At 38.4% G+C, this 13,917-nt stretch overlaps 1 protein-coding gene across 1 annotated transcript in view; it reads right to left on the bottom strand.

Annotated features, from left to right (window-relative positions):
• Positions 1 to 1,791: 1,791 nt before the first annotated feature.
• b4galt2 (UDP-Gal:betaGlcNAc beta 1,4- galactosyltransferase, polypeptide 2) overlaps positions 1,792 to 13,917 on the bottom strand; it is a 110,805-nt gene continuing 98,679 nt past the window's right edge. Inside the window, exons 7-8 of the mRNA XM_056743597.1 lie at positions 8,170 to 8,274; positions 1,792 to 3,307 (exon numbers count right to left, since the gene is read on the bottom strand). Of these exons, the coding sequence (XP_056599575.1) occupies positions 3,157 to 3,307; positions 8,170 to 8,274 (256 nt within the window). The 3' untranslated portion in view covers positions 1,792 to 3,156. The remainder of the gene's footprint in view (positions 3,308 to 8,169; positions 8,275 to 13,917) is intronic.

Below are 13,917 nucleotides of genomic sequence, written 5' to 3'. Positions count from 1 at the left end.
ATGTACAAAAAACCTCGATAGACAGCAAGTCTTTAAAAATGCGGCCCAGGCATGAAGACCTGAGGCTGTCAGTAGTAGTTCATTTCAATGTGTAGTGTGGAATATCTAACCACCTCTGCCCCTCTCTTAGATAAACAACCATTAAGCGCATATGAGATGCTTTCAGAAGGACAGCTGAGGGGTAACAGGGTGACGGGAAAGAGAGGTGGAACAGATTTCAAAAGGGCATTTGGAGGAAAGAGAAAGGAAGAGCATTACGGTTCTCAGGGCGGGGGGGTTTGATGACCCAATGATGAGGAAGGAAAACAAAAACACCATCAATATCAAAAGCTATTTTCGTTGTGGCATCAGTGTGATTTTGCAAACCATAAAGTGAGATTTGCTGAAGCGAGCTCAAAGAATGTTTGTGCTTTACTTAATTAGTAATGAGAGTTGTGCAAGTTGTGCAGAACCGAACATACAAGCAGCTATCATGAAGGATACAAAGAAAAATGGCAGATAAAACTAAGCATTCTAAGAAGGCATTCAGATGAAAAAATCATGAAAATCTATTCATTTTTGACTTTTAAACATCAGATTCACAGAAGATACAGAATTCAAATACAGAATTCACAGCATCCATATACATGGTCTCACTAGAATCCTTTAAATGCCGAGAACTGGAAGAATGACACATTAGATCACATGCCGCGTGAGGCTCAACTAGTCGCATGCAACAACGTGTGCGATTTCACCGAACAAAGAAAAGCGTTTAATCTAGTTCCACTCACGCTATATAAATCATAAGGAGTGCATTACCGTTTTGCAAAATTATGTCGATGCAAATGATATGCTCTCTGCAACATTTCATCTTCAAATTCAATACGCGCCTTGATACAAGAACTCTAAAAATAAATAATCTCATTTCACAGCGACTGAAACAGAATCCTCATTTGCGCAGACATTCTGGGACAAGCCAAACGTCTTTAAAATTCGAAGATCGCCTTAAAATCTCATTCACAAGTCAAAGGTTCAAGATTCACTGCACGGCTCTCATTCCAAGCATTCAAAATGCAAGCCACACAGCAAGAAGAAATATGAACCAATATCTGAATAAACCTGACCACAGCTCCGTGAAAAATTCATACTTGAAAAATGAGGATACTGCATCTTTAAGGCTGTTAATCCCATAAAATCGATGAAGCACAAATGTGTGAAAATATTAGGGAGTTATTACGTCTAATGGTGAATGTACAGTTACGTATACACCGTGGCGGCTGTGATACACAAACAGGTTGCAACACCCATGAGACGGAGATGATGAAGTGCTTAAGACATCATGAAGGAAAGCAATGTTAAAGTCTTCAGCTTGGGTCAGCAGTTAAGACAACACGACTGCAAATGCACAGAAATGAAATGGGTCGGTAAGGCAAAAAGTAAAAAGGTAGAAGGCACGAACAAAATGTACCTTAAAACACACAAGAAAAAGGCTTTTTTAAATGGATAGAGACAGTGGTTGGGGTTTCAATGATGGATTCCCCTGTGCTGGGCTGAAAGAATTATAATAGCTCAAAAGAACTGTCCACACACAGCTCCCGAAAGCCGATAACATAGAAAGAATTGCTTAAAACTGTGCGGACACATGTGTTCCTCTCATAAAACATTTCAAGGCATCGGCTCGGTGTTTGCAGGCATTAAAAGAAAAGGAGACAGCAAGAGAAATGCGAGAACAAAAAGAAAACAACTGTAAAGGAGTGTAAGCCTCCCTAAAAAGTAAGTCATTATTTACTCACCCTCATGTTGTTCCAAACCCACTGTTTTTTTTATGTTTAATACAATACAAATATTTTACACATTTTTTGCATACAAGTGACCTCTACTAAATAAGTGCATTCTTAAAAATTCTGTCTGATGCTCACACAAGGCTGTCATATGACTTGAAATATATCAAAAATCAGCGTGACATTTCTTTTGTATACTTCAAAAACATCTGCGCATGGGCTTAAAACGTCACGTGGGTGAGCAGACAATGAGAGAATTTCAGTTTTGGGTGAACAAATCCTTCCAAAAAATAATCAAACATTAGCATCTCAATTCAGTTCTGATAGTTCATCTTCATGAATTATATTTGATATTGGAGACGTCACGTAAATATCTCTACCTCTGTATTGTAGATTATCCTCATTTAAAGCGTGTGAGTTCTTTCTATCGAACATCATGTGATCAACAATAGCATCCTTTTCAAGAAGCCTTGTAATATGACACATCTAAATATGAATCTTCAAAGCAAACGTACGGTAAGTAAACAATAATAAAAATGATGTTTGTAGTAGACGTTGTTTCTTGAGCAGGTGTTGAAAGATACAGAGGTTTGATCGTCAGTCATTTTGTATCTTCCATTAAAAGTTCTTGCCTTTTCTTCACACCTCTCTATGGCAGCCAGAGTATCAACTTCGGCGATCCATTCGTACCCAATCGAGGAAGTCATGTGCTTGTAGGGCTTTGTAAAGATTCAGTCAAATCCTTTCGCACAATTGTCACCCAAGTTCACCCTTCTTCTCAACGACTTTCCTTCATGGAAACGTGTGTTAAGTATGCTCAAAATTCTGCTTTGATCGATCTCCCAGTAGAGAAACGCAAGTGGAGACGATACAAAATAAAAAACAGGACATAGAGAAAGCAAAGAGTGATAATCTAAGGAGCCAACTTCAAGCACCAATCGAGCAACCTCACAAAGTCCACCAACATCTGAGATAGAAAGAAAAGATTTAAACGCTGCAGTATTTGTAGGTACAAAGACACATTCGCTTTTGAGATGTACAGTATGTTCTGACTGATTTACATAAAGTGACCACGCTTTTCATTGTTCACAGGTCACTCGTCAAAACTGAACAATCCTTCCGTTTAAAAGCTTTGGAGCTTTAGCTTGTATCTGTAAGGTCTGAAACAAAACAACTACTGGAATACCGTACGATGATGTTCTTTTTGCTCAAGACATCCAGATCCGGATTCGAATCTACGTCGAGGAATCCGCCATAAGCTTCCAAGGCCCAATGTATTCCTGAGAACTAACCTGTTCAGCATAGCAGTGCTGTGATATAGGAAGTTAACCCTGGGCAGAGTTTGCGGGCGTGTGTGCTGAACTTCAGGTACCCGCGGTCAAGACCCGGCGGCTCTCTATCCTTTAAAGGGTCTAGGAGGGGGCTTGCCAATCTCTACAGATATGTTGGTATAGAGTGGGTGTTTCTTCACAGACACCACTCTGTACATCAGCGAGCTGATTCCATCTTTCCTCATCGTGTTCTTGGTGTTTTGGATTTTGGTGAATCTGAAAGAAATCGGAAGAGCATTAGGTGCGTCACTGTCTTTTTTATTCATTTACAGGGCTCAAAAGCTTTAAGAAATGGATCTCAGAAAGGGACTTAACAATGTCCACATCTCTTTTCTTTATTTTCACGGATTAAAGAGAAAAAATAAATGAACGCTTAACCTATTGCAATTGTGCTCCCGTGGATGTACTGGATTTAGAGGATTGCTTTAGCAAATACAAGGTCAGGAGTTAAACCTCCAGAAAACACAGATTAAAGAAATAGTTTGCCAATAAATTTTGTCATCAGTTATTCATCCTCATGTCGTTCAAAACCTGTATTTGACTCTTTCTTCTGTGAAGCAAATAAGAAGATATATAGAATAATGTGGTTTTGTTTCCATGCAATGGAAGTCAATGGCATCCAATGCTGTTTGGTTACCAACATTCTTCAAAATATCTTCTTTTGTGTTCTGAGGAGAATGGGTCATAAAGGTTTGAAATGACATGATGATAAGTAATTATCAACACACTTTCATTTTTTGGTGAACTATTCCTTTAGTGTCTATTGTCTGCAAAATGGTTTTCAAATGAGGCACATGCATGTGGTCATACCGGAGTCAACCAGCAGGTGGTGAAATAACATTTGTAAATGTTCAAACACCATCACACCCTTGAATCATGTTGAACATTTATTCCATGAGGGCCACAAAACATTTCCAAACACCCATGTGATACAATACAACACTTTAGGCTGTAATACACATACACTCAGAGTTCTGTACATATGGAAAAAAAGAGAGAGTACAAGACTCCCAGTTTATCAATAACTTGATAAGTTTATTTTAGTTTAATGAGCTAAGTACAGAAGTTTCCAAGTAAGCAAACCCAGCATTTTAATATATTACATTGCACATTGATATAGTGTACGTTTCAGCATTTGGACCGTAACTGGTGAAGAACTTCGTCAATAAATCCCACAAAATACTACAAGAGTACCAACGAATTTTAAACTTGTCCATTAAAGGCTAGCTTGATTTATGTGTTGCTTTCAACTTCAGTATCACTGTAGGTAACACAAAGGCCATTAAACAGACTGCAGATAATGATTTATGTTATTAAAGGTTGAATGAAATTAGACTTTGCGGCTTCGCTGAAGCCGACTTAATATTCATGCGGGCTGGGGTGCGACAGCTCTAACTAATCGTCAGAAGGTTGATGAATAGAATCCTGGTTTCCCCTGGCAAGCATAATGTCTCATTATTGAGGATGAAGCTCTCGTACGGAGTGACCAAACAAAGGCTGTGGCATTGACAGAGCTGTGGAGAGGGCAAACATTCATCAGCTGTAACTCATCTTTCTAAATAATGATGCCACAACTGCACACAACCTAGCAGTGTATCTGGAGAACAAATGAGCTATACCTGTGTGTCATCAAATATAAAACAATACCATACAAGAACACAACAAAAGAAAGTTGCCGTATTATAAATAGTTCAGGAATGATCAGATACTCTTAGCTTGTTCAAATCTTTGCCACGTTTTTAAAGACTTTTAAAGGGACAGTTCACCCAAAAATTTAGAAGAATGTTGATAACCGAACCACACTGGCCCCTTTGGACTTGCATAGGTTTTGTGCCCATACAATTGAAGTGAATGGGTACTGCCGTTGTTTGGTTACCAACATTCTTCAAAAATATCTGTTGTGTTCTGGGGAAGAAAGTCATTTAGGTTTGAAACACGAGGGTGAACAAAATGATCTTTGGGTGAGCTATCCCTTTAAGTTTGATACTAAACCCCATGTCACAAAAACAGGCCATCTTTGATGAATCCCCCACAAGCCTCCAATGCAGAATCAAATCTTAAGAGGAAGGCATTATATTCTAACTAAGTCCCTATTATTCCCTTTATATTACGAATGAATTATTAATCAGATGTCCGGAGGAATTGCGATGGCCACCGTCACACTGATGCGTGTCTCTGTAGGTTATATAAGGCCTGCATGTCGGAGTCAAGGTGTGTTTTAGAGGCTGGCATTGAGATCCATCAATTTTAGAGTGCACTTCTTGATATATTGATTGTCATTGTGCTTCTGCGGCCGGTCCAACCACAGCCTGTGGATTTTTATCATCATACATCATACAGATGGCTCACTCATTTAGGCCCGACATAACGCACTTAAAATACCACTAAAATAAAGCTTATCACTGGCCTGAGACGAAAGCTCACTCGAAGCCAAAGCAAAACTGTCATGGATCAGGAAAATAAGTGAATGTGTGATAAATGTAGCCCAAAAGCCTCAGGAGAAAAATAGCATTGCTCAGAAGTTGTTCTTTCAAAGCTCGGGAGACTAAATTTAGTTCTCACCAGTTTTATAAAAGTATCGAACTGTCTCGGATGTTTATCCAAAATTTCTGAGAAATACACTCATGATGCTAAAATGTGGTGTGTGTCATTTTTGGAGAATCTATTGACGTAAATGCAATAAAATATATGTAAGTGTTCACAGGTGTATAAAGACCTTACATAATGAAGCATTATTTTTTTATTACCTTAGAATGAGGTATTTCTATCTACATACACCGCGGGTCACCTAAACGACAAACTGCTCTACAGAACACATTTCATAAATACGTTTTCTCATTCTGGAAAGAAGCAAAAACGTGACAACATCTTAGTTCTGTGTCAGCCACCATACTGCTTCAAATGGAGGGGTGGAGTGAGCCGTTGGTTGCAATTTGCAACCTCACCACTAGATGCCTGTACAATCTCCACACGGCACCTTCAAAGTAACATTCACTCCAAAAAACATAGGTGATAGAAAAGGTTTCTCACAGCAGTGCCATCTTTTATTAACAAAGGTTCTTCAGATGTTGTGAAGCACCTTTTAAAAGTTTTCCAAGTAGTTTGTTTTTTGTAGAACTGCAGGTTAAAGAACTCTTAAATCCACAGAAACTTTTATTATAAAGGTTATTTAAATCTACAGACAACAAAAGCAAAATCTTTTGAAAAACTTTTGACAGTTTTTTGGGGGAGACCTAAATCGGCTCTTATGGACTCTTTTTAGCACAATTTTACAGCAGAAACTACAAAACAAGACACTGTCAAGTATTGTGGATGGCACAATTCAAACAAAAAAATACAAACGGGAAATGTTAATATCGAGTCTAAACCGTTTTGTGATATGAAATCCCAAACTGTATGCAGAACCTCTTTTTCTTGCAAGGTTGTGACAGATGATCCCTGGGTCGATTGAAAATGATGCAAAAAAAATTCTAGTTGTGCAATGTGCACATTTTCCGGTCTGATGCTTGTACCGAAGGTGGATCCCACCGATTGGCATCGCGTCATTTTTCCCAGTTTGAAACCGAACACAAACTAATGACCTGTCTGTGACAACAGGGCCAGTCTGGCGTGACATGATTCAATTCATTAACTGCAGCAGCGACACCTCATTCATTCTAGCCTGCGCTCCGTCCTCTCCAGCGAAGATGAGTTTAGCATGCGCGTGTGGCTTGCAGGGTGGGCTTCACTCATTACTTCCATTTTGTGAGGCACTCGATGAGAGAGAGAGAGAGAGAGAGAGAGACAGACATAAATAGATGGACTGTAAGCCCGGGAATGAGAAAGAGATCAAGGGATGGAGAATAAGAATTAAACGGAGCAAAAGCGAATAAATGACCCACTCTTATCTTTGCACAGTGAGTGAGACCCTTTACCAGAGAAAAAGACCAATCCCAACTTTTAATAGCGTTCCTTTGCTTCTGTCCTGCCGTTTCGCTTAGAGCTTTTCCAAGATTGACAACCACCATGAAAGAGTGGACCAACCTGCAGCAGCAGGAATTGGTTTGCAATTAGATGCTCCTCTGTAAAGCTTTTTTTTACCTTGGAACAATCTGGCTGGAAGCCCTGCGCCCGCGGATGGACTTATCGACTCATTGATTGGGCTATTTCACACTGTGACGTCTGTCCTATTCATGCATGAGGAACCGACACCAGTTGGAACAAATACACATATTGAGGACAACAAAAGGACAAAAAACTCTCTTATAGCCCCAGATATTTCAGAAAAGTTGGAAAGGGTTGGCATACAAAAACTTGCTATGGTAAAAAGTGATTTACTGAATAGATTATAACATTTACATTTTTTAGAAGATGAATTATCCCAAGAAACCTGCACTGTATTTAAGCTATACATTTTAACAGTACAGTATGTGTGCTCCTGGTAAATCAAACTGTATAAAAAAGATAAGAAAGAAGAAATAAAGATAGGACAGGATTATGTTGGTGAATGCTTAAACTGCTAATAATAGTATTAATAATAGCATGAATATTCTGCATGTACAATGTTTGTATTTAAAATTCAAGCATACAAAAACGTTTTGTTCATTTTTCTAACTTTATCAAAATTAATTGACATTTTTTAGTGATAAAGTGATAAAATCAGAGACATCTGAACACAAGTTGTCAAAGAAGCACAAGCTCTAAAGCAGTGGTTCTCAAATGGGGGTACTGGTACCCTCAGGGGTACTGCAGGGGGTGCGTGAGAGAAACTGACATTTAGGAATAAATAATGAAAATCAATAAATTATGATTATAGTATTTTTATATGAAATTAGGACTACACAAAGATGCATAAAAAATAAATGAATACATTTAGATATAATAACTGTTTGACTCTTTTTTCACTGTATTTTAAAGTAAAAAGTTTAAAATGTCTGAAATATCAAGCTAAGTTTCAGGTTATCCTCAAACGCTCTGCTGCGCTGCAGATCAATAAGTCAAAATAATGGGATAAGAGGAATGATTTAAAGCTTCCCAGCAGAGCTCAGAGTCTTCAGCAGTGATGGCAGATAGTTTGAAACTCCACATGGATTTCTTACCTCTGGGGGTTTGGTTCATTGTGTTTGTCTCTCTCGTGCTTGATCATTCTGTAGCGGCCGATTCTCACGTCAGGCCGAGACACTTTCATCCCATTTAGTGTGATTCTGAGGGAACAAGGGGGGAACGGTTAGCATGTACACTATGAGGTTTCCAGAAATGAGGTCCTATGACACAGACAGTTTTTCAAAACCTAAGGACCTGAAAGACAGCATTCAGACAAGTGAAAAAACTTAAAAAAAAAATGAAAAATAAATGCATCATGTTTTTCAGACGGTTTACAGAACTGCTCTCCTTCATTTAGTCGTCTTTCCGTTTTGTATTAGCCAACATCACTTTTAGTGACTCAAGACCTTCCCTAATAAACAAACAATGAACATCCAGAAGCCGAAGCTAATAAAAGACTCATTATCCAACATGAATGCCAAAAATGCCAAACAGGCAGAAAACAATTCCGTTAAAACAGTAAAAGTCAATAGCTTTGAATTCTGTCGGGAGCTTTCGTTGAAGAGAACAGCAAGGCCGGACATATCCGTACACACACAGCCCTGCCTGCAGAACAATCCCATTTGTTTAAATAACTGCAGCTTAGACGAAACGCTGGATTGCTTGAACAATCTAACCATTCTAATCTCTCTGCTTGGCTCCAGGTCCTGGCATGAGCACAAATCTTATGTTTGTCATGTGAGCATCAGGACTCACGCTGTATTTCTGGATGGCTTTCTCAAAGCGTTTGATTAGATGGAAATCCTTTCGAGGAGAACGAGGGCATGCGTGTGTGTGGGGTCTTATAATTTATTTCATTCTAATTCACTTCAATCCCCCGAGTTGCTTTATTTATGACAAAGGCCTTGCTCTCGTATTATTAGGTCGAAGAGTTTTCTGGACCTAGTAACAGAAGGGAGATTTCTGAGGACCTGAGATTATAACGAGAGAAAGAGCCGTGTGAGAGGGACTGGATTAATAAATGTGATATACTATTTCAATGCTAAATATTTTATTTTCATTTTGAACAGTAAATAAAATTCCTGTTTGTGATGTTTTTAGCTTATACAAACTAACTGTGTTTATACAGTATGTTTGAAGAGAGGAGCTATTTAACGTCTTTGAGAAGTAATGTAATCTTGCACCATCTAAAAAAGGACAATTCCATGCAAATGTTAACCTTACCATGAAAAAGGTTTGATGATTTTCACCATACTGATAGCTGTTATATACTGTGATATCGTCAATATTTGGTGGTTTCTCTTAACCTGTTAAGAGCAATGTGGAGATTGTCACGCAACGTATGAGCAGAACTCAGATGCAGGCAGACGAAGTTAAACAAAATACTTTTATTTAAATAACAAAAACAAAACCCACGATGGGGCAAAACAGAGACACGTATAACAAAACAGAAAACTTTCCACGAGGGGAACAAATAAGCTAGTAAATAATAAGTCCAAAACACGAAATACACCAACAGAACTCACAGGGAGGAAACACACACACAGGGTAATCCAAAATCCATCAGGCAGAGTAACGCAGGGCAAGACAAGTAATAACATACAATGAACCGACGAGGTGTGAGGGAAAACAGAGATACGAAATAGGAACAAGATAACGAGAGGAGATTGCGGAGGGACGGAGAAGGGCAGGTGACAAGACTTAACACTAATGGGAAATCAGACGGAGAAACAAGGGGGCGGGGCTAAACGAAAAACAGGAGGACACACGGCGAATTATCAAAAACCACATAAAACAAAACATACACACAAGACATGGTACTGTAACAACCCTGTCCCAAGGCACGAAATCCAAGAACAGAAAGGACAGAATCGTCACAGAGATTTTAGCGGCCTCTGGCAGTGAGCTTGCGAATTGCATCCAACGGCTTACACCACTCATACTTTTTGAAGCAATACGACAAATCACAAAGGACAATCATATCGGCACATTTTCATTTCTTTGCCGAAGGAGATAACGTAGTTACGAAACACGCTCTGTAGAGCAGCTTGTCTGATAGGCCTACTCTAGAAACAGTATGTAGATTCTAAGGTCATAAAAACAAAATTTTGTAAGGTCTTTATACATCTCTGAGAACATAGTTATGTATTATTTTGCATTTCTGTCAATAGATCCTCCAAAAAATGACACACTGGACACTTAAAGCAAGATTCCATAGTCATTTAAGTATTGCTTTTAGAATTGTCACATCAATAATGTTACATATTCCTCATACATAAGCACATGAAAAGTACAATCTTATGTTCTATAAAGAGCCATCACTTCTCCATTTGTTGGGTATTATTGCATTTTATTTCACAGAAATCCTCTCAAAAATATTACCATGCTTGTTGATTTATCGTTTTATACCTAGAATCATCCAACAAAGTGTAAAGAATGTTCTGTAAAACATAAAACCCTGATACCTTTAATACTAACTGAGTAAGACCGTGAAAAAGATTAAAATCATGGCGAATGAATGACGAAAACCAACTTTGATGCTCATAATTCGATTTTGAAACTGAAAATGTGTGTTCATTTTTGTCATATTCACAACACATGTTTATTTCCCTCATCTTAAAAATTAAACATGAATAGACTTTTTTCTAAATACTACTCAACAGTGGTTTAGGAAAATATAGACAAATGTCTCATAATGGTAATAAATACATTCTCACAGAGTTTATATTTCAAGTTGTGAAAACAACACTGGAATCTCCCAGAAGTATTCACACACCTATAATTGTCTTTGTTCTTTCAGCATTTCCAAATCTTATCGGGCGGTTCATTCACAGCCTCATTCCTTGAACTGACAGACCTCTGGCGCTGGGCTCAGACAGCTGTGATTACTCTGCCGCTGACATGCAATGAGAGTCGTCTGATTGGAAAAAAGCAAAACGCTGCGCTGCGTAACGACCTTGAAAATCCATGCCGAATATCTTAAAGATTTGTGCTCCAATAGACCTTTTGCTTCTGCACAGAAAAATGAGTTTTCTCTCGGCTGGGAACAAACAAAAGATCTAGTCTAAATTAACCTCGACCTTGGAGACGGATAAAGCGTCAAAACGCCTCCAGGAATGGAGTGAAAGGGGAAAACGGGAGGAAATCATGTATTCCTGAACAACAAAAGCAAACGGTAATATTATCACACCAAAACAACATCCCCCCACCCTCTCTCTCTCTCTCTCTGAGAGTTTTACTGCTTTTTTTAGTACTCGTTTATTTTCTTTATTAGAACTTTTCTCCCAAACATCCAGACAATTACATCACCTAGGCGCTACTAAATTTAACATGAATCATTTTTAGTCAAAACCAGACAACATGCTCATCATAAAAACATTGATATCAAATGCATTTTTAATGTAACATTTTGACGACTAAACAGATTGAGCATCAAATTATTGACCCAAATGGTAATGATGTATTAACTCGCAGAGTCTTTATTAGCCAACAAGTCAGTTTATGATTAAGTGAAAATTGACTCTCTGAATAGTGAAGTAATAATTAATAGTGTTGACTAGAGATCTGTTTTGGCCCAGTGCACAATGTCCTTGATTGGATTAAATGAGAATTTCTCTGGATCTCTCCCCTCCTCCCGGCAGTTTATTTAATTGCATTAAACCCTTGGAGTGGAGAGGAGCTGAAATCATTACTACACAACACTACTTCATGACTCGCTCGCAGAAGTGAAAGAAGATCAAGGAAAAAATGTAACGACAGAGAGCAATAGAAAGAGAGACATGGTCATACAATATGGGACGATGGCTGACCATGAATCTGGTCTTTCTTAACAAGCCTCCATGAAAACATTCTTCTGCTCTCCCTCCTTCTCCTTGTCCTCAGAATACCATATCCCAAAACAGAATACCATATCCCATAATGCAACGTGTTCGAATTGACCTTACATTTACAATGTGACAATAAATGAGCTTTTCTTGAATCGTCTACCTATTTGAGGGAACATCCAGTGTTACAGTATATAAGAATATTTTTTACAAAACAGGATTAAAAATTTTACATGGTCAGGTCATGTGACAATGCGACATACTACAATTTGTGCAATTCATTGGATTAAATATAATTGTATTTATTTTAAAGGCAAATATTGCACATCAGGCCGTAAGCAGTACACTAGTGTGGTGTATCTTGCCGTTTTCTTCTGTATTAGACAAATCCACCATTCAAAACAGACTGTGCACAGTATGCATATAGCAAAACTCATATAAATAGTAATGTGCCTCTGGGGGTATAGTTGCATTGTCGTACTGCCTGTACAATTGCACCAAGACTCTAGACTGGTTCAGGGATGACGTATTTTTGTTAGCCAACCTGGAAGTTAGCGCCGCGCTGGTTCCCCAAACGAAAGCCTATGTATTTTTCCCATACACTTTTGGCAGACCGCAAAAAATAAGTTCTGTTATTAATAAAGGTTCATGATACTTACAAGATCATCTTTACAAACAAACATAATGTTTGTTATTTTTAAAGCATATTGTAAATAGATTCGGCAGAAGATAAAAAGCTAGCCTGAGGTTATAAACAGACCACACAATGGTCACTCGATATCAACAGCACCACTATTTACATTTAGTCATTTAGCAGATGACCACCACCAAGACAACTTTTTTAAACTTTTTAAAAATAAGTTCCTTGGTAAGTAACTCCTCTGTGAATAAATATCCATCTATGTTTTTAGAGTTTTGTGTCCACGTTGCATTATTTGTGAGATTTTTATGCGCGATGACGTGTAACTTCCCCACTAAAGGATGGAGGCACTTTTAGCAACTTGTTAGCAACTGCTGTTTTTAAGACACAATAAAGATTAAAAAAATCACGAGCTGATTATAACTGCCGTGTTTTATGTCATGGGATAAAATGTGGAAATATTCATATGTTTTGTTCATTTGCTTTATTTTAGGCATTTTACAAAGAAAATCATTAATAAAAGACTTTTGGGAGATGGAACTTGAAGTGCTAAACGGCTAACTCGCTTCCGGGTTTTGTATACAAAAATATGTAATCTCTGCGGTGCCCTATTTTCGCCCAAGTAAACATGACTAGACCTCAGAAAACTAAAAGTCAGAAAGTCTAAAAAACGAGGCCAGCCATAACACCACCAAAAGCGTTGGTCACTTGATTTTAAAGCCATGAATTGCATGAACATGCACACAACCGGACATAACACGATTGTGTAAAAGCTGACAAAAATATGCACCTCAAGTCTTTCCAAGAGCACTTTGTAACTCTTCAATTTAAGCTTAAAATCCACAGAGGAACACGGCTGTCTAATGCCTTTCACTGTGTCCTTTCTCTGTTCGAGAAATGTGGCTCCGGGGTATCAATTCTCTCAAACTCCGCGGACGTTGAAAATCTAAGTATGACGGGATGGTTCTCTGTCCATGTGCCCAAGGGAACAGCAAAACCCTCCAAAGGCTTTTTTAACTTTGCTTTTTGTTTCAAGCCAGTCTGACGGAAAATGTGCGGCGCATGAGGCTAGGACACAGTCATCCAATATCCACACACACACCTCTGAGCTATTCCTGTCCACAGTGACTTCACTCCATAAATGCACGCGGAGATGACCTTATGTCCAGCCTGCAGCTCCACGTCGGTCAGACATAGCTAGATAATGTCTGCTCTTTCCATTAAGCAGGATTTAGAGATAAACCATACCACAGACATAGTTTCATCAGGTGAGAGACTTGCTGTTAAAGAGGATCTTTGTTGAATCGTTTCCTAGGAACAGTTTGAGGAAATAACTACTG

Source organism: Triplophysa dalaica, chromosome 3 (genome assembly GCF_015846415.1).
Source record: "Triplophysa dalaica isolate WHDGS20190420 chromosome 3, ASM1584641v1, whole genome shotgun sequence".
NCBI lineage: Eukaryota > Metazoa > Chordata > Actinopteri > Cypriniformes > Nemacheilidae > Triplophysa > Triplophysa dalaica.
The sequence above is the reverse complement of the archived record's forward strand: the minus strand, read 5'-3'. Positions and strand labels throughout refer to the sequence as shown.